The following is an 18,665-nucleotide window of genomic DNA, read 5'->3' on the forward strand; positions in this document are numbered from 1 at the left end:
ATTGAACTAGGTATTACGTATCATAACTGTGGTTTTAATGTCAGTTGATACGAAATGCTAGTTTCTTGTGTAACTAGTAACTGAACTTCGATATGCCTTGCTGAGTCTTGTTCACTTTGCTCCAAAAAGACAACGAGATATATTTGTGAATACAAGAATGGTTGCTGGAAATTTGTGGGACAGATATTTTGGACCCTCTTATGCAGAAAACGTCCAGTCTTGATTGGAAAGAGAATTTTTCTGTCTGATTGGGAGAAAATTAAGATGGGCAATCAGATATTAGAATTCGCTTTTCATGCAAGGCTTGTCCTCGCAGGGACTGATCCTTGCTTGTCCATCAAGAATGAAAAAAACCAGGTTTAAAAAAAAAAAAAAAAAAAAATCCAAAACACCTACTGTTATTATTATTAATACATATTATTATTTATTTATATAATATCTATGTAATAATAATTATGTAGAATATGTAGGTGATATCTGTGAAGGAATACTGATTTCTCCCGTTATTACATGCAGGTCATATAACTAGCTCGTCCTTTAGATTCCAGGCGTAATTAGTCTAATGTTCACAATGGCTCCATTCATTCTCTATCTTAATTAACACGAGAGAAATAATCATGACAATATGCGAAGAGATTTAAGAACACATAAAAAGAAGGGGTATCTGGCACATCCACTAATATTTAGCATGAAGTTTTTTTTCTATTTGAGATTTTTTCTAAATAACTAGCCAGAAATAATAATTATGGAAAATAACATTTTTTTATGGTACTCGTACACTATGGTACAGATTGGTACAGTCAATAAAATATGTTTTGCTTTTAAGGATTTTTTGTCATTTTACTCGTACAAGAAACATTTTAGTTGTTTTACAGTCAGAAAAATTGACGTTTTCTTTAGAATCTTTAGAAAAAGAAGAAATAAAATCTAATCCTTCATAGTTATACCTAGATTTCTTTGAGGCTGGTAGACATACAAAAATGAGATAGTTCCTTTTCTCTCTTTCCCAATGAATTCCAAGGATATTTTCACTAAAAATACTGTCCTGCATTAAACAGTCTTTGTAAAATATTCCAAGGAATACGAGTATTAGACAAAACTACAAATCCAAAAGTTTTTTGCTGCTAGGTTTCGACATTGGTGAAGAAGCATAAAAACGAACAGAAATAGCGTAAGAATTGTAGTGGATGTTTCGTAATAATAAACTAGGAGCGAGAAAGAATGCTGGTTTACAACATAATATTTGTCTCCTTCTCTATTATTTCTGACTTCATTTTCCTACTATGTTCTCTTTTGACTTTATGACTTTACGTTACGGTCTACATGCTCGTAAATGTGCTTCTTAACTTCACGGACATGTTGGTTGGATGTTTGATTTAGTGTGGATGTTCCGTTGAACTGCTCGGAATGTAGATATGAACAGTAGAAATAGGAACTTTGGTATTCATTGAATCTGCTCTGTGGCCTAAATTATGCTGAGTGACATAACTGACACAATGGTCAATATTTTCTAAATACCTACTAGATTTGAGAATTATCTTGTAGGTATTGTAGGTAGGGATATAACCAAAATTAGATTTGAACTAGGAATTAAATTTTCTTAGCCTCTCAAAAACAGAAGAAAAAAATACCTGTTGGAAACACATGAAGAAATAGAATTGCACACCACATTCGACTTTAGAAATGAGATCCAGGAAACTTTATTAAGAAGGCAAAATCGTATTAAAATGTACATAATATACTATATCACAACCATGCAGATGGAAGCGGAAATCTTTCAAGCCATCCGGTAAGAAAGCTGCGAGGTAGAGAAAAGTATAAAAACATTTCTTCGGAGAAAAGTAAGGAATGAAAAATTGGAAAACGTTTTCATCCGAACCTTATTGAATAGTATAAGCCGTGAAATATTTGAAGAATTTGTATGATTGCCCCTTATCCAATTATCGGAGGTATGTCGGGATAGGGTGACTGGGGAAGTCAGTTTAATTCAATAATGCGATGAAGTTATATTACTAGTAACAGGGTTTTAGATCAGTGCTTCCCCTCGGGGAAAATAGGAGCTTTGTGCTAGTAAATAATTTGTGTTGAAGATAGCGAGATGAAATGATTGATAGCGCAGTAACTTACCTCCTTATTAGCTAGATAATTTAAATAGCGACCAGTGGTGGCATTACCAGAGTAAAAAGGAAAAAAAAAAAATATTTTTTTAGAATCAGGGGAAAAGACTTTTAGTAAGGCTACGATATTCACAAACATTGTAAAGTGGCGCTCAGCTTCAGCATTAGTAATGCTTTAGATTTACACGTAGAAACTTTACACCTGAATTTTATCACCTAATATTTGAACTGTACTTGGAAAGCTCTCACAAAAATCCGTGTCTCATTAGGAATTATGGAGAAAGAAGAAAGAAAATTGTGCATGACTTCTAATACCACATCGATGAAAATATTTGTGCGTATTGCGTTTCCCCACCTAATAATGTGTATATTTTATACACATTTTTCTTCTATACATATTTTTTTTTCTCTTGATTCAGTTGTTGGAGAGGAAAACTCTGAATGAAGAAGTGGAGTCATTTTCCGTTTTGGTAATCCGAACCTAAAATGACTTTTCTGAAAGAGGAAAATAATGATCATAAATAATGTAATGAGGCATTTTATTTGTACCTGTATTCAATGGACATTTAGACAGTTCAGCCAACATTTTTTAACGCCTTGATTTTTCTAAAGAGAAATTCCCAAAGGATTCCTAAATAAGTAAGACGATAAGATAAGAAAAATTCTCCTATCTCATTAATACCTATCCACTTACTATTGCTGTGGAATTAGCATGGAAATTAGAATGATAATAAGTATGTGTAATAAGTTCTTGAAAGAGTTATCATCAATTGGGTAGATTTTTTAACCCGAATTTTTCAATTACGTCAGTCCATTCAAGTATACCCAAAATAATAATAATAATAATAATAATAATAATAATTTGAGTGACAAACTTTGGCCGATATATCAAGGTCCATCTGTCAGAGGGCATTTAGACAAGATAATTAGCTTCTTCCAAAAGAAATTTAGCTTGATAGGACCAATAAATAGCTTCTTCCTAAAGGAATTTAGCTTTATAATTATAAGACCTTTTACCAGTGCTAACTGTGAAGGACCTCTTCTAGAGGTATGAAACACTGAAGAGGTAGACACCCAATACTATCTTTTAATTCTATTATGTGGTCTATTGTAGTCATGGGTTCACGTATTCTATTAATATTTACCATTTTACCATTGTAGAAGAGGGCAAGGGATGATTCGAATATTAGGGTCATAATATTTTGACAAGGGAATACAATAAAGATATCACTTCTGACTACTCAATCAATAGAGAATTTATCTCCTAATTGATTCAATGAGGCGGTTTTTATTAGGTTCATTTTCTGTCTTAAAATTATACAACAGGATAGAATCCCGTTAATCAAATATAAATAATAAAACCATTGTTTACATCAAATTAATATACCTAGGTCAGATCGAGTGATTTGAGTGTCATGAATGCCTACGTGTAAATACCATTTTACATAATACTCACACTTATCTTGATAGGTAAAATCAAACTGACAAAATAAAAGGAAAAGATGTAGGTACCCAACATTATGTAGTGGAAATGTTAGGACGTGGAGGAAAAATCGGGAGGGATGAAGCAGGAATACAAAATGGAAACGAACGACACAAGGGTTTGATATTAGGGTTCCTTGGAAAAATGTCACTGACCCGAAGTAAAGGGACATTATGTGAAATTTTCAAGAGGAACACGAAAATCTCTTTTCCCCCTACTGAACATTGAACAAGATATTGAACATACAAACACAAGAACAAATTCGACATATACAAAAACATGTGAACACATATACAAGATGAAAAAAAGCACCCTCCTTCTTGTAACAGTTTTGTTTAAGATTTGACTGGTATATCAAACTTTCGACTCGTAGGGTTTTTTGAGTGCTGTATTTCTGTGTTCGATAGGAATAAGGAATTTGTAAGCTATGCGTAAAAAAATGTTGGATTGAAGGTGGGTAGTGGGTAGCAGCTACCTATCCTTTTTGTTTGTTTGTATTTGAAAATGATAATAATTTATAGAAAAGTACTCTAAATTCTAAAATTACCAGAAAAATGGGAGGCCCAGTCAAGTTCATGTTTCTTACAAGACATTGTTTCGAGATCGGTTTGTAAACATAAAAATCGACATCTTTCAATCTAAATAATTTTTAATGAATAAAAAAGTACAAGGATCTCTGTTTTTTTCTTCCCTGGCCATACACCTGTGGACCATATTTCCCACAGTAGTTAGATACAAACATATTGATTTTCATTCATAGGTATTAAGTAGTTATTGAAACTGAACACCTTTCAATACTAATAGTCCACATTGAACTTCTCTTGGTGGTACCACACGTGGTAATAGATAAGAAAAAGTTAGATTAGGATTTTTTTTTTCAAGTCACTAGAAAGGTACCTAGGTATATTGCTGGCATTTCCCCCCCCCCCCCCACCCACCCCACCTTCTTCGTAGTACCTTATTCTCACTCCTCTGGTAGGTAGTTTGTTTTAACAGAATACTTCGTACTGACAGAGGCACCTCCTATGGAGATAAAGTAGAGATGTATTTATAGGTCTGTGCTCTTTCCAGCACTTATGCTCTTAGCATCCTGTGCCCTAAATCACCAAAGTATGGAAAAGTATTTACAATTCCATATTTCGATATGATTCGTCCAAATTCAAAATTCTGCTTTTCCATTGGCTATTACACTTGTAAGATACTTTTCCATACTTTGGTGATTTAGGGCATTGGTCTCATTCATTCAGTCAGTCCTTCCATGGAAAAAAAAAAAAAATCAACTTAAAAACCAATAGGTATGTAACCAAGGTACCCGACAAAAAGCTGAGAAAAAGCTTTGAGGTGCATACAGTTTCATGAGGAAAAGAAAGATACTAGGTATACATATACTAGGTAGTAGTTACGATACATATTTTCAATTCAGAGTCAAAGGTGCAAGTTCAATACACGAGGAGGTATAGCAAAAAGATGTAGGAGAAGCAGACAATGAAAACAAAACTTGTAATAACAATAACATAATCACGTGGAGAAAAATATCTGTTCTCTGTTCTAGAGAAATATATGGAGAGAGCTCTGAGAAACAGAAAGTGAGATTTAAACGGAAATTACCCGGCGCCTAAACACAAGAAATGGACCTGACATGACAGATGGGGTTCGTCTTAGATAAACATGTCTTTATCTTCCTCGTAGATGACATAGAGTGGTCCCTGGGAGCTATGGAAACCACTGCTTCACACTTCTGGGAACATTGTTAGGTACCAAAGAAGCTTCTAATATGTCGACAATAAACTAGACATATGGAATTAAATTATTCGATTCGTATGAATTAAGGCCAAAAAGTCCTGAGGAAGTAGTCCCAGGGAAAATAAAAAAAAGGCCAAAAAGTACTAATATTAAAGGCCCAAAGTCCCTTTTTTCACTCAAACTGAAGGAATTCTTGGAAATTTAAACGGAGAGGATCCCTTGACATCTCTTCTGAGAGATCTTTAGTACAAACTGTGCTCATGAATAACCTATATACCTAAAGAATTAGCCATAAGAATATTATGCCTATATTAGTGATCTATTCCTTCAGACCTCAGGCTGTCATCTGAGTGTCTTAAGTAAGAAAAAATTAAGCAAACTTTTTTCTCAACTCTCATAACAAACCACTTGAATTTGACAAAACTAAAACTCTGATGATGGATGACATACGAATATTTCTGAGAGTAATTCAAATTAAAATAATTAATCAGAGGCAAATCTTGGGGTTAATGAGAGAAAAGTGGTCGTTTTCTGTAATTTAAAATGTTGAAATTGGCAAAACATTTTTTTTTTTTTCCTTTCTATTTGACATGATACTTCTTTCTTTTGAATTGAGAGATCGTATTTCAACTTTTTCACACCTCTGTGTTTAACACCTGGTTCTGAAAAGAACTGAGGTGTCAAAGTTAACACCAACAGAACAGCACTTCATCTCGTCAAGATCTCAATTACCACAATGTCTTAGAAACCTGTTCAATCCCTAAACACAAGTGTTGACTTATTAAATTTTGCACTGACCTTTCTATTATTCTAGCTGTAGGCTAGCTGTTGGGAAAATTATTTCAAAAATTTCCCCGGGAACACTATGTTTGTTTCATTCTACAACCCTTGTGGCTTTGGCCATAACACCCGGAATTCCCCCGCATTTATAAGAGCGTAAGTTTGGTAGGTATTTAACTTTGGAGGACAGAAGAGTTTCTGTTTTTGGAGTTCTTATTTGTAAGATAATTTATTGAATGAAAACATTCTAAAGCTCCTTTATTTTTTTTTTTTATTATTTAAACAAGAAGCAGAAGAACATAATAAGGAGAAGGGTAGAGAGAGAGAAAAGGAGATAGATAGATAGCTAGATAGGCATTTATTTTGTCTTTATTTACCATTGAACTTTTCCTTTTTCAACAAATAAAAATATTACGAGGTAGAATTTTTGGATTTAGCCCTCAAAAATTTCCTGATACTTTCCAGGATTTATTTTCTGAATCCTGAGGTCTTGCATAGTAGACGCTTCTCCTTCTCCCAATGAGAAAATTCAGCACTTAATCATTTCATTACAGAGAGAACTATACAGAGTGTTTCAAAAGTCCGGGGACCCCTGAATATTTTTTGAACGGCTAAAGATGGGAAGCTGAAATTTAGGGTAGTGATTTATCTTTTCAAATACCATTTTTTGAAATAGTCGCCAAATTTTATCCGGAGCCAGGATCGATCCCAGGGGGCCCAACTTTAAAATTTTAAATGAGAACCCCCTACTTGTGATACATCATATCAAAGGTCTTAAAGAACGTAGTACTTTGGTACAAGTTTGAGCTCGATTCGACAACCAGGGACGGAGTTATGGACTATTCAAATTTTCATATTTTCATGTTCTCCCGCCAATAGGAGGAGCACCAAAAATGGAAAATTCATATCGATTGGTGATTTGTGTTTCAAATAGGTCCCACTAATGATTCATATTGAAATTCGGTCCCAAAAATAAAATTTCGAAACATCCATTTTCACCCCCTGAGGCCTTAGGGCCGAAAGTCTAAATTTCATTTTTGGGTCTGAATTTCAATATGACCCATTAGTCGAACCTATTTGAAGCACAAATCACCAATCCATATGAATTTCCCATTTTTGGTGCTTCCCCTATTGGCAGATGAACATGGAAATATGAAAAATTGAATAGGCCATAACTCCGGCCCTGGTTGACGGATCGAGCTCAATCTTATACCAAAGTACTACGTTATTTAATACCTTTGATATGATGTATCACAAGTAGGGAGTTCTCATTTAAGATTTTAAAGTTGGCCCCCCTGGAGCCGCCACTGGCAGAGACAGAATTTTGAGAACCACTGCAAAAAATGGTTTTTTTATAAGAAATAACTATATGCCAAATTTCAGGTTCCCGTCTTTAGCCATTCAAAAAATATTCAAGGGTCCCCGGACTTTTGAAACACTCTGTATTTCTGACTGCTGCATAACGACATCAAACGAAATCTCGCTGGAATTGAGAGCTTACAAGCAAGCGAAAAAAAACTTAATCTGTGAGGGACAAAGAGAGTGGGAGAAAGAAGAGGGGAATTGCATTAAACCTGTGGTATAACATTTCAGGTCCTTTTCTTTTTCTATCCTTTGACTTTTCCTTTTTTATTTGAAATTCCCTTTTATTTATACAAAAAGAAGACGAAAAAAAAAAAAAAAAAAAAAAAAAAAAAAATGGGTTGTAAAGTATGTAAGAACTAAATTTAGGTAATTCCAAAATCTTGAAACCCTACAAGACTTTAAGTACCTAGAGCTTGGGGAAACAAATTTGCAATCTCATCTACTTACATAATTATAAGAATGTACCTAATCGCATATACATAATTATTATAATTGGATCTTGTGTGTAAAAATAGAACTCAAAACACAAGTCGAATTTTGTACTTTGTAGGTTTCATTGTGAAGATTTGGCAGTGGCAAATTCTGGTTTAGGTAACCTTGCATTCTTGAATTTCGGAGTTTCTGGGGTACATTTGAAATCCAGATGACTTTAATCTTAATTTAGGTTTTGGCCTACAGTAAAACCATTTGTCCTCCTTAAGTAACCATCTCAAAATTTCTTTGACGGGACATGCTACGACACAGACCCTAGAGGTCCAGTGTAGCAGATGTTTCATCACTAAAAAAGGCGATGAAACGCCCGTCTTTTCAAGTCCATAGGGAGTGAAACATCGCTATGGCCTCAAACCTAAGAAGCTCATTAACTAATATTTAATTCATAAACTTAACAAAATATAGACTGAATGGTCGAGAGTGCGACTGACATTAGAAAGACCCGGGTTCGACTTTCGTGTTTTGTTAGCTTCTCATCCTAATTATCAAATTATCATTAAAATCCTGAACCTTACATTCCAACCTTTTTATGTTAACTACCTGTGTATACGACCTTTTTTTTGCATCCTTTCTTGTAACGGTCATTGGATTGTTCATCGATATAATGTCCTTGTAACGCCCTTTGAAGATCAAATAAATTTGTATACATATTTTGCTCTTTTTCTGAGTACCTACCTACCTTTATATAAAAGTAAAATTTTGATTCAAGGAATTAATTAATCATGATCCTCCCTGTTGTTTGTTATGGCATCATCATTATTTTGTTTTTATTTATTTTAAACAAAGTGGTTGCTTAGGAATACATCTCCAACACCTCTTTTGGGCTGCATTTGCAAACCTTGAAAGGGGAAAATGAATATTAAATTTGAGATTTAATTTGGAGACGTTGGCGATGAAATTGTTTTCATTATATTTATTGTTGCCATTCCATGGTGAAGGGTAAGGAGTAATCAAAGAAAGGAATGTGCCAGTTGTAAGAGATCTATTGAAAAAAATAGTAAAAAAAAACTTTTTTTTTTGAGCATTTCTTGAACAAGTTAACTAAGCTGCAGAGATGACACATGTGAGGGTTAAATTTGATCTAATATAGCTTGATTGAACTTTGCATTTCAGAATAAAATTAACTATCTAATTCTAACACATATATAATATACCTATTACGATACCATATTCATGAAATTCATATTCAGCACGAAACCCAAGATAAAATCTACTGTAACTACAACTTACTACTTACTTGCTAAACATGACGCAGAATTGAACCCACCATTGCCTTTCTGTAACTGTGAAAATCCTGTAAGGAAAAGAGAAATCAGCATTAAAGTTAAAGAATGGAATACCTATTTATGATGAAGGCTGAAATGTCTTGATTACTCATAAAAACCTATGAAGGTTATGATCCCTCAAAAATGCCTCGTCAATGAAAATCAATCTTGATTCCAAATTTTAAATCTAATAATTAATTATTGAGCAAGATGGCATGATATTCTTTATTATTACACCTACTTATGTATAACATACTTCTGACAAATTCTTTAGACATTACGGAGGTGAATAAAAAAGTCTCTAATTGGTTTCAATTTGGAAAACCTAAATATAATTAGCTCCACTCTAACCAATAAACAATTGATCAGAGATCCTCAATACCGAAATCTGTTCCCAATAAAATTTGGTTCAAATTTTCAATTTTCAAAGAACAAAACCTCCCGTAATCAATTGTATTGAACGTTCCAGCTACGAAACAATTTTTATCAAAGGAACAGGAAATCGCAACTCATTTGCTAAACTGCGTTTCACATCGATTGCTCGGTAGATGAAAATATTAAATTTCCAATTATTGGTAATCTGATATCTCACGTCTGGCTGATAATTACGGTTTAGGTACACAAATGATATTAGAATCAATACGGTGATACGGAGAGCTCAATGGAATGTCAATTAATGGCGTTCTGTAATTAGTAAAATACACCAAGCTTGGTAGTTAAGTGGTTCTTCGGATCTAGAGGTTGGAGTCAAGTCCAAGACAAGTCAAAATTGAGCGTATTGTAGAATAATTGGGGAAATGACATTTTGATCCGAATGGTAAAATAAAGAGACAAACTGAAATTACTCTTTCGAATAGTTTTGAATTTTTGGTTGTTCTGGCACATCCACCAATTTGAGAATATCAAGAAGACTGCGAAGTGTGAGAATAATATAGCAGTTTTTGTTTTCCTAAAAGCTGATCTAGAAATTCTGTTAGGAATGGATATTTAATTTAATTACTTTCCCGTTGTCTACTAGTCGGTAAAGCAATACGCATAACTGGGATTACCTACAATGAACCCGAAACCAAAACATACATAGGCACAAGATACTAGAAGAAACTGAAAAGAGCAGTTACCTATTATAGTAGAAAGTGTTTATCTATAATTCCAAGATTCCTTATATTAGCTGCGAAACAATATCTGGTTAAGATACCAGTAAAAGACTAGGGAAATATCCAATGGTGGATGTGTCTGTTTTACCTCTGGTTTAACAGAAAGTGCAGAAATTCTTAACCCTATCCCTTTCTTTTGTCTCTCTCTCTCTCTTCTCCTCTAATAATGATGCTTAGAGGAAAAAAAAACTTTAATAACGCCCCACACATCAGTTTGAAACAGAGAGGTAGGTGAACTAAGAAAGGGGAGGGGGGGGAGGATACAGAGAGAAAAAAAAAAGAAAGGAAAACTAACGTAACGAAACTCAATTGAAACATTTCATGTCAATAACACTCCTGCTCTCTCCCTCCTTTCTCTCTCTCTCGTCTCTTGTCTTCTTAAAGTTATTTTCACCCAACAATTATTCCATTAAATTCGTGTTCAGTACCAGATAGAGAATGTTCAATTCATTGTTAGATAAAATCTCCGCCTCTCCCTTTTCTTCCCAATTTCATCCCGATTCCTTTTTTCAATGACACTCAGCTTGATAAGTTGACTAAAGCTTCCTACGTGAGCGGGAATAGAGCGATACCGGCGGCATTGAACCTAGGACCTCCAGTGTGAAAATCTAGAGCTATACTCGACCACTTGTTTATCAAAAGCTGTAAGATTAGCCCTTCTGAGGAAACGGAAATTCTGAAAGTAGGTAAATCATTGGTTGCCATTTTTTCTACTACCTATTATAAATTGGTACGCATTCATTAGGTACTAAATTAAAAAACTTTTTACTTTTCTTATCCTATAGGAAGGAAAGTAATGTAATCGGGTCAAATTTTTTTATGTAAGGAGGAGCTCCTTACCTCCTTACTTAAACAAAGTTAGTAATCTTGAAAATAATAATAATACTGAAAAAAAAAAAAATGAAAAAAATTAAACGTATCAGGAAAGTAATCCAATAAATGCTGCACATTGCATACGTAAAAAAGTCTAGTTTCTTGTTATTGATACCTATACATTTGACATAGGTAGGTATGTATTTTATTGATATTTACCTACAAATATGTATGTACGTAGGTATGTAGATTTTTACTTTCTATTTTTTTTTTTATATTATTCTTACAAATAGCTGAGAGGCCAACTCCAAATACCCCCAATCACAATGATAATATGTCTCCAGAAACTATGTCCATACTTGCAAAAAATTGATAATAATAAAATTAAATATTAATAAATTTATGGTCACAATAAAAGAAATAATTATGTATCTTGTGCATCATTTTCATGCTTTTAATAAACTCGAGTTAATTATGTCAAAGGCCAGAAAAAAAAAAAAAAAATGAAAAGAGGGGAATTGAAGAGAAAATGCCCTTTTGCTTCTGAGATTACATTTAGCTCTGTTCAAAATTTGAATGCGTACCTAAGTTCAGATAAATTTGTAATGCCAATTTGTAGAGTACATTTGTAATGCACTTGTCTTCCATCGGAACTATGAACTTTCGAAATAGAAAATATAGGTTGCCACATATCTAAGTTCTACATTGATAAAAGATGAAAAAAAAAAAAAAAAAAAGGGAACCCAAGGGGGGGGGGGGGAGAAAATTTTTATTTTTGGGGGAAAAGATGAAAAAAAAAATGAGAATCACAGAGTGAGAGAGAGAGAGAGAGAGAGAGAAATTTTAATTTGTGTGGACAGTAAAATTAGTGTAGGTAGGTATACTATATAACACTATCAAGAGAGACAGTAAAGAGTTGACCTTCATAGATGGACAAGAAAAGTGAAGTGACTCTTTTCATTTGAAAAAAAAAACAGCATTATCAAAGGAGTAAAAGGCTTTCCAAAGAGAGGGGTAAACAGAATAAGCATTAAAATTAACTCCGTGCCATGCTCAGTAAATTTCACTCGCGAATTCTTAACTGCAAATAAATTCCTTTGGCAAAGAAGAAGGGACTGAGTTTAATTAATTCTTTTGTTTGAAAATTTACTGGTAGTTTTGTAATTTAATTCATTAAAAACTCGCAACACTCTTTTTTTTCTCTCTTTTTTATACGTTTGCTCAGTGTCGAATATTTTATTTTGGAACTGAGAGGTTTTCAGACAAAACATATGAGGGTTTTTATTGTTTTCAAATTCCCATTACCTTGTCGTCTCTGAGGATTTATATATGAGGAACGGAATTTGAAAACATGTAGAAAGGAAAAAATTACTGATGTTCAAATTACAGGATTACTGATAATAACCTGTCTGGGTTGCATGTGGGGAATAAGAACACGTACCCAAAACTGAAAAACAGATTGGAAATTTTTCATGTACGAGTACAACTTACCTATAGCTACCTACATGGTATTAAATCATTTATGTATTGGACTTATTAGAATATGAGTTAGGTGTAATTTTCCAATAAAAATTAAGAATAACATTTCAAAGCTATATATTGTTGAAATTTCACCATGTTCAGCACTGAAAGGAGAGTGCTTTAATTAAATAATTAAATCTTTCTTTTTTCCTCAAAAATCTGTTTTTTTTTTTCAAATTCCTTCTGTTTAATTCTCTTTTTTTGTCGAAAAAAATCTTCACAGCTTTTAATTCTTAACTTTGTTATGTACTTTTTTATGTTTAATTTTAATTTTGGTTAATATTCTTTCCTCCCTTATAAAATAATTATAACACCTACCTACACCTACATTGAAATAATATTTTCCTTTTAGCAAATGTTTTGTGTGTGAAAAGGGTAAACGAATCATTAAAAATTTAATAAAATAATACAAATTTTCTCCTTGAATTAGTTTGTAAGATTTTTTTGTGTTAATGGTGTAAAAGTTTGAGGTCACAAACCACTCGTAGAAAATAATATTATACCGTATTTTTTGTCATATTCTAGGCAAAGTGTGTACCTATCTTTTGTCTACCACTTTTTCGTGTATAGAGAAAATTATTTTCTTTGCGGTTAGTTTGATTCCTTCTAATTTTACCTATGTTCTCTGTTCTCTTATACTATTTTAACATCAGGTCCAATAGTTTTGGCCTTATTCTATTCTATTTGGTTTTTCATCTTCTTAATGATATTACTTTCAACCAATGTCCCAATTTCATGCATAAACTTTCTAAGTGCCTGCGTAAACATGATAAATAAATCCATCTAAAATGTTTCTTTCGTTTATAATGTAACATTATACACAACACACAACAGAACAGAGAATGAAATCATCCTAATCCTAACTCACACGTAGCTACACTACATTATTAGCTTTCGAGAAATGGAAGAGAGGATTTTCTTTCTTTCTCCTCTACTTTTATACAATATTTTACTTCTGCAAAGGCACTAGATAATAATATGAAGCTTTTCAAGTCATTGAAAAGACACATACACACATCATTTTAATAAGCCATTCGCGAGGAGAGAGGGAAAAAACGTTGTTATTGTCCTAGGAGCAATATTACCTTGCTTCACACTTATACTTCCTCTTGCCATGCTCCTTTTGCTGACGCTTTCTGCTGACAATAGGCACAAGGCAAGAGGTAAAGATTTGTTGCTAAGCTTCCTCAATGCTTCATCATCTCCTTTTTAACATGCCTATAGGTACTCAAACAAAATGGATTTATCTTGACTTCAAAGTCAATATAACTGGATTTCAAGAAGATAGAAGATATTAATACTTTCTGGTACACAACCTTATAGCACTGGAATAGTATTAGAATATATTGATGAATAATATACGGAATCTATAACACCTTTCTGATTCAGTCTGCCGTAGAAGGTAAAAAATGGGAGTTTCGTAAAAATAGAAGTAGTTAGCAACCATTTTGTCTTCGGAGCCACTCATATTCAACCAAAGCATTGATCCAAAGTCAAGAAGGCCATGCGTAAAATCGGCACACATCTTAAATTACTTTTTTTCTTTAAATATTTCACGCTTGATCTGACTTCTTTCTAAATTGAAAACATGGTAGAACCGTATCTAAATGTTTGTATCCTCTTTTTTTTCTAAGGGATAACTCAACTGCGTTTTGCCCTTCAATTAGTTAATATAATATTGGGTATTCTTGTGATCTTACTAGATCAGACCAATCCACTACTAGTTGCACTATAGAAATTTATGTTTGAAAGTAGAAACATTTTCTCCTTTTTCAATCAAATCACAATGCCATGCTATCTAAACAGCATATAAATTGCAATTTATTTATTTATTTAATTATTCAGCAAAGTTAGGATATTTAAACATAAATTCTGATTTGTGAACGAGGAATAGGGCAACCTGGTATTCATGAATCTGAAATGTGTCTCTCCAAATTTCCACAGACCTGGCAAATCGATTATCGGTAGAAGAGGGAGTAAAGTTGTGACAAAAAAAATGTATTAAATATGATAATAAAAGAGAAAAATAATTCAATTCCATTGCTTTGTGGTTGTCAAGAACAGTAAAGTCAAGTCAACGTCATTATATCAGCGGGGTACATTGCGAGGGAGTTACTTTTGATTAAATCGATACGCAAGATTTTGCTATTGTGGTAAGTTGAGTTTTTTTTTCATGTCACCAAGTCATCTGGCAAACCCAAGCAATGGATTAAGTATAAGTAGTTATAGAGTACTGGCTACTAATTCAGCGACTAGTAGTACCAAACTAAGACAGTGTTGATGGAAGTTGTGAATAATCAAGAAATATCTAACCTTCTGAGGTTACTTACCGAAAATCTATTCAGTTTTCTCAGTTTTTCAAGCCGCATGAAGTTGGTAAACAGAACATTCCTTATCAACCCATAACCGTTACAGATTTCAGTCATCTCAAATTTCCTGACACAAAATACAATTACCTTTTACCTGTATTCATTTTAACATTTTAAACTTTTATAACCCTTATGCCAAGAAACTGAATTGCATTGCGCTATTCTTCATGTCTTTCTATGATCAAAAACTATTATTTCTATCTTAAGTAGTTAGGTAGCTACTAATATCCATATTATAATATTTATTGACAGAAATGTCATTTCTATTTATTCAAAAATTTCCTTTCACACTTTCTGTAATTTGAGTCGTTAAAACGAGCCTCTCGTTTTTTCCATTGCAAAGGGTTATGAAGGGGGAGTAGAGTACAATAAAATATTGTGACAACTAACTATATAATTATTTGATTAACCTCCTGATATAGGAAATATCTGGCTGTCCTCCCAATCTAATTTGTTTTGACAGCTTTGTAATCTTTCCACAATCAAATCTGAGAAGGGTGTTGGGGTGCCCTCTTGAGAAGTTAAAAGTACTTGAGAATGAATTGCAGTGTGCAACCAAGACAAGGTGGTGGAATACCAATGTTCTGAGGGATACCAATGTTGGGTCACTTCACCTGGACTATTTCACCATAAACCTGGGTATGAACCATCCTGAATTAAAGTACCTATTGTCATTTCAAGTCTTGAGATTTCATTACAGGTGTGTCCATCCTTGTGAGAATATAACACATAGCAGAAGCTACTTCTGATATGTCAGGTTCTCTAATCAGTAAATATAACTATGAATAAAATTGGGGAATGAAAAATATTTCATAATAATTATCACAATAAGCAGGTAAAACATCTACTTAATGGTGGCTACGTACCAATGCTGTGCTATAATTTTAATAACACTCAAGAAAATATCTAGAAAATATTCCACTAACATTCACCAACTTAAGTTCTTAACGATTTAGCTCCCTACTACCAAAGCACACTATGTTACCAATTATGAGATACCTAGTAACCAGCATAACTAACAACTTTATTCACTTAATAAGATCACCATATACTCGTAGACCCACCCAAAAGAATCTTGCTGAGTCAATTAACACGAAATTATACCATTGGTGAATGAAAAATTGGATAATGATTCTTATTACTGAATTCTAATGCTGTATAATTGAGCGAGGTAAGAAAAAAAATCATAATTAAATACCTACCAAGATGTGGTTGAAGGGATAGCACGATTCTTTCTGAAAATTCAATATTATTCAGTTGTAGAACTTGAAGTTATAAGTGTGGCCATTCAAAAAATGTCAAGAATTGTTGGTCACCTATATAGGAAATTGTGGAGAAGAAAAGAAAGAGACGTGTTCTTTCGATCATCTTAATATTGCACCTAAGCAAAGTTTCACAAATGGCGTCATAAAGACAATCATTACAAATTTACATATCCAGAAATCAGCTACATATAATCGCGGAAAGCCTAGAAAATTGCTTGATGAAGTTTCATCACCAATTTTGAGGGGAGGGGATTTGAAGTTGACGAAACCACTTTATCTGGAAAACACAAGACCAAATTCTTCAATCTCACCTCCTATTTAGTGGAGGTGAGAAAACAACGAAGGTAACAGAAATGATTAGACTAGAGACTGAGTTCCATTGTTGAAACAACGCCCACCCTTCTGTATCAAACATCATAATTGAGCCTCTTCATACCCAGAAGGAAAATGATGATTTCCCATTTAAAAGGGAAAATGGGAGACCCAACGATGATAAGCTTGTCTTCATTCCTTTCCAATAAACTTGTATCATTTCAGCAAATGAGCCTTGCAATGTCAAACACATAGGAGTAGGATTCCATGATTAAATGTACTTTGATGGTAAGTATATCTATTTTGAAGTCAGTTAGAGTTCTCGCACTAGGTCTGAAGAGTCTATCCCACCTAATCAAACCTGTCAAGCTCAATTATTTTATACAAAATATAATTTAACATTCTATAATAATACATCTACATTGTTTATTTTAAGCCATGGCACAACTCTTCTCTCAGTTTTCCCAAAATTTCCTGAATACGAAATTGAAAATTGGCCAAGTAAATTTAATCGTAAAAAATACGTTTACTTACACGAATGTAGCAAATAAGTCTATCAATAGATTAAAGTTATCATCTACCAAAGAAAGCACTTATCTTATACATAAAATATTATATTTTTATATAAGGCACGATCGAGAACTAATATTTGACATCCCAATATTCCCAATGTATCCTCTACTGAATTGTATCATTTGGACATATAACCTTGTAGCAAACAATGCCATTTTTCATTTGGTGCTATATTTAGCTAATAGATTTCAAGGCTATCTATCAATCTATTACTAATAATACTAATGTGAGATTTCACCTTAGTCCGCCTTGCAATCATAATACAGGGGTGAGCTGAGATTCGATTTCCAGTAGTAAAAAAAGTAAACATCAGATAAGCATTTGTAGAAAGCCTGGATATAAACAAATTAATTTATCCTACACGATTATCAATTTCATATTTACATCCTTTTCCTATGAATACACTTGATGTTGCCTAAAAAACCTTACCGGAAATCATATCCTGATTCATACTTAATATAATAAAATTATAGGAAAAGAAGTACTTAGATATTACAACACTAAGCCAGCAAATAATTCGGGTGTCATAATCCTCATATAATGTCCTCAATCCCTCCTAATATTATGACAGAAAAGATCAAATCAAGATAAAAATAATCTCGTGAAGAAAAAACAGGTGAATGGTGTAAGAGTTGAAAAAGATCTTGCTAACAAGATAAGACTTAAGCGTTCTGTAGATAGTGTAGATACTGTGAAAGTGATAGATTTTTGAAATGAATCCCATCCGAAAAGAAATAAAGTAAAGCCGATGTCATATAAATCGAACGATTGAATATTGATTATGAATCAATGCTTTTGACAGAGGACAACAGGGGTACATTTTAAAGGTTTATCAGCCCACAATAAGATTACTAATCGCTGCTGTTAGGATCTTTACCCCCAAAGATTGAGGAATGAGCTGAAGAGAAACATTTTCGAACTTGTGTATTGTATAGGCACAAGGGAATGTTTTTAGAAATTGTCACAGATGAAATACCATAGCTTTCATCACTAAGCAAGACCAAACAAATACACACTATGCAGAATTTACCTCTTTTGTATGGAGCTGTTTTCACTGCATTTTGTTTCTTAGTTTGTAGACACACTCCTAATAAGATAGAGAAGACACAGAGGAACATATAAAATAAACAATGTGAACACACTAAATAAGAAAATTTTCATACTGAAATACCCCAATAGTAAACTTTGGGGGAGTTGAAAAGTTTCCAGAAAACATAAAAGTTGTAAGTGTCTCTCGCTCCACAATATTTTCTGGGAGGAAAATTAAATTTTCGTTGAAAATTTTATAATTAATTATTACTCTCATTAGAGAATTTACTTAATGTGTTTTTATCAAGCTGAGATGGGTCGTGCTGCGAGACGGTCAATAATTCTAAAGCTCCAAAGTTGGAAGAGTTAAGAAGCAGAAAGGTT

General features: G+C 33.2%; 1 protein-coding gene across 4 annotated transcripts in view; it reads right to left on the reverse strand.

Annotated features, from left to right (window-relative positions):
* LOC108252350 (visual system homeobox 2-like) overlaps nt 1-18,665 on the reverse strand; it is a 49,254-nt gene that overhangs the window by 15,304 nt on the left and 15,285 nt on the right. For 2 of the 4 annotated variants that reach the window (XM_026823314.1, XM_026823313.1), the window contains exon 2: nt 9,218-9,274. The exons of 1 other annotated variant lie outside the window; for it this stretch is intronic. In XM_026823314.1, coding sequence (XP_026679115.1) covers nt 9,218-9,274 — 57 coding nt within the window. The remainder of the gene's footprint in view (nt 1-9,217; nt 9,275-18,665) is intronic. One more of the 4 variants, XM_026823315.1, reaches the window with a different exon arrangement.

Source organism: Diaphorina citri, unplaced genomic scaffold (assembly GCF_000475195.1).
Source record: "Diaphorina citri unplaced genomic scaffold, Diaci psyllid genome assembly version 1.1 scaffold435, whole genome shotgun sequence".
NCBI lineage: Eukaryota > Metazoa > Arthropoda > Insecta > Hemiptera > Psyllidae > Diaphorina > Diaphorina citri.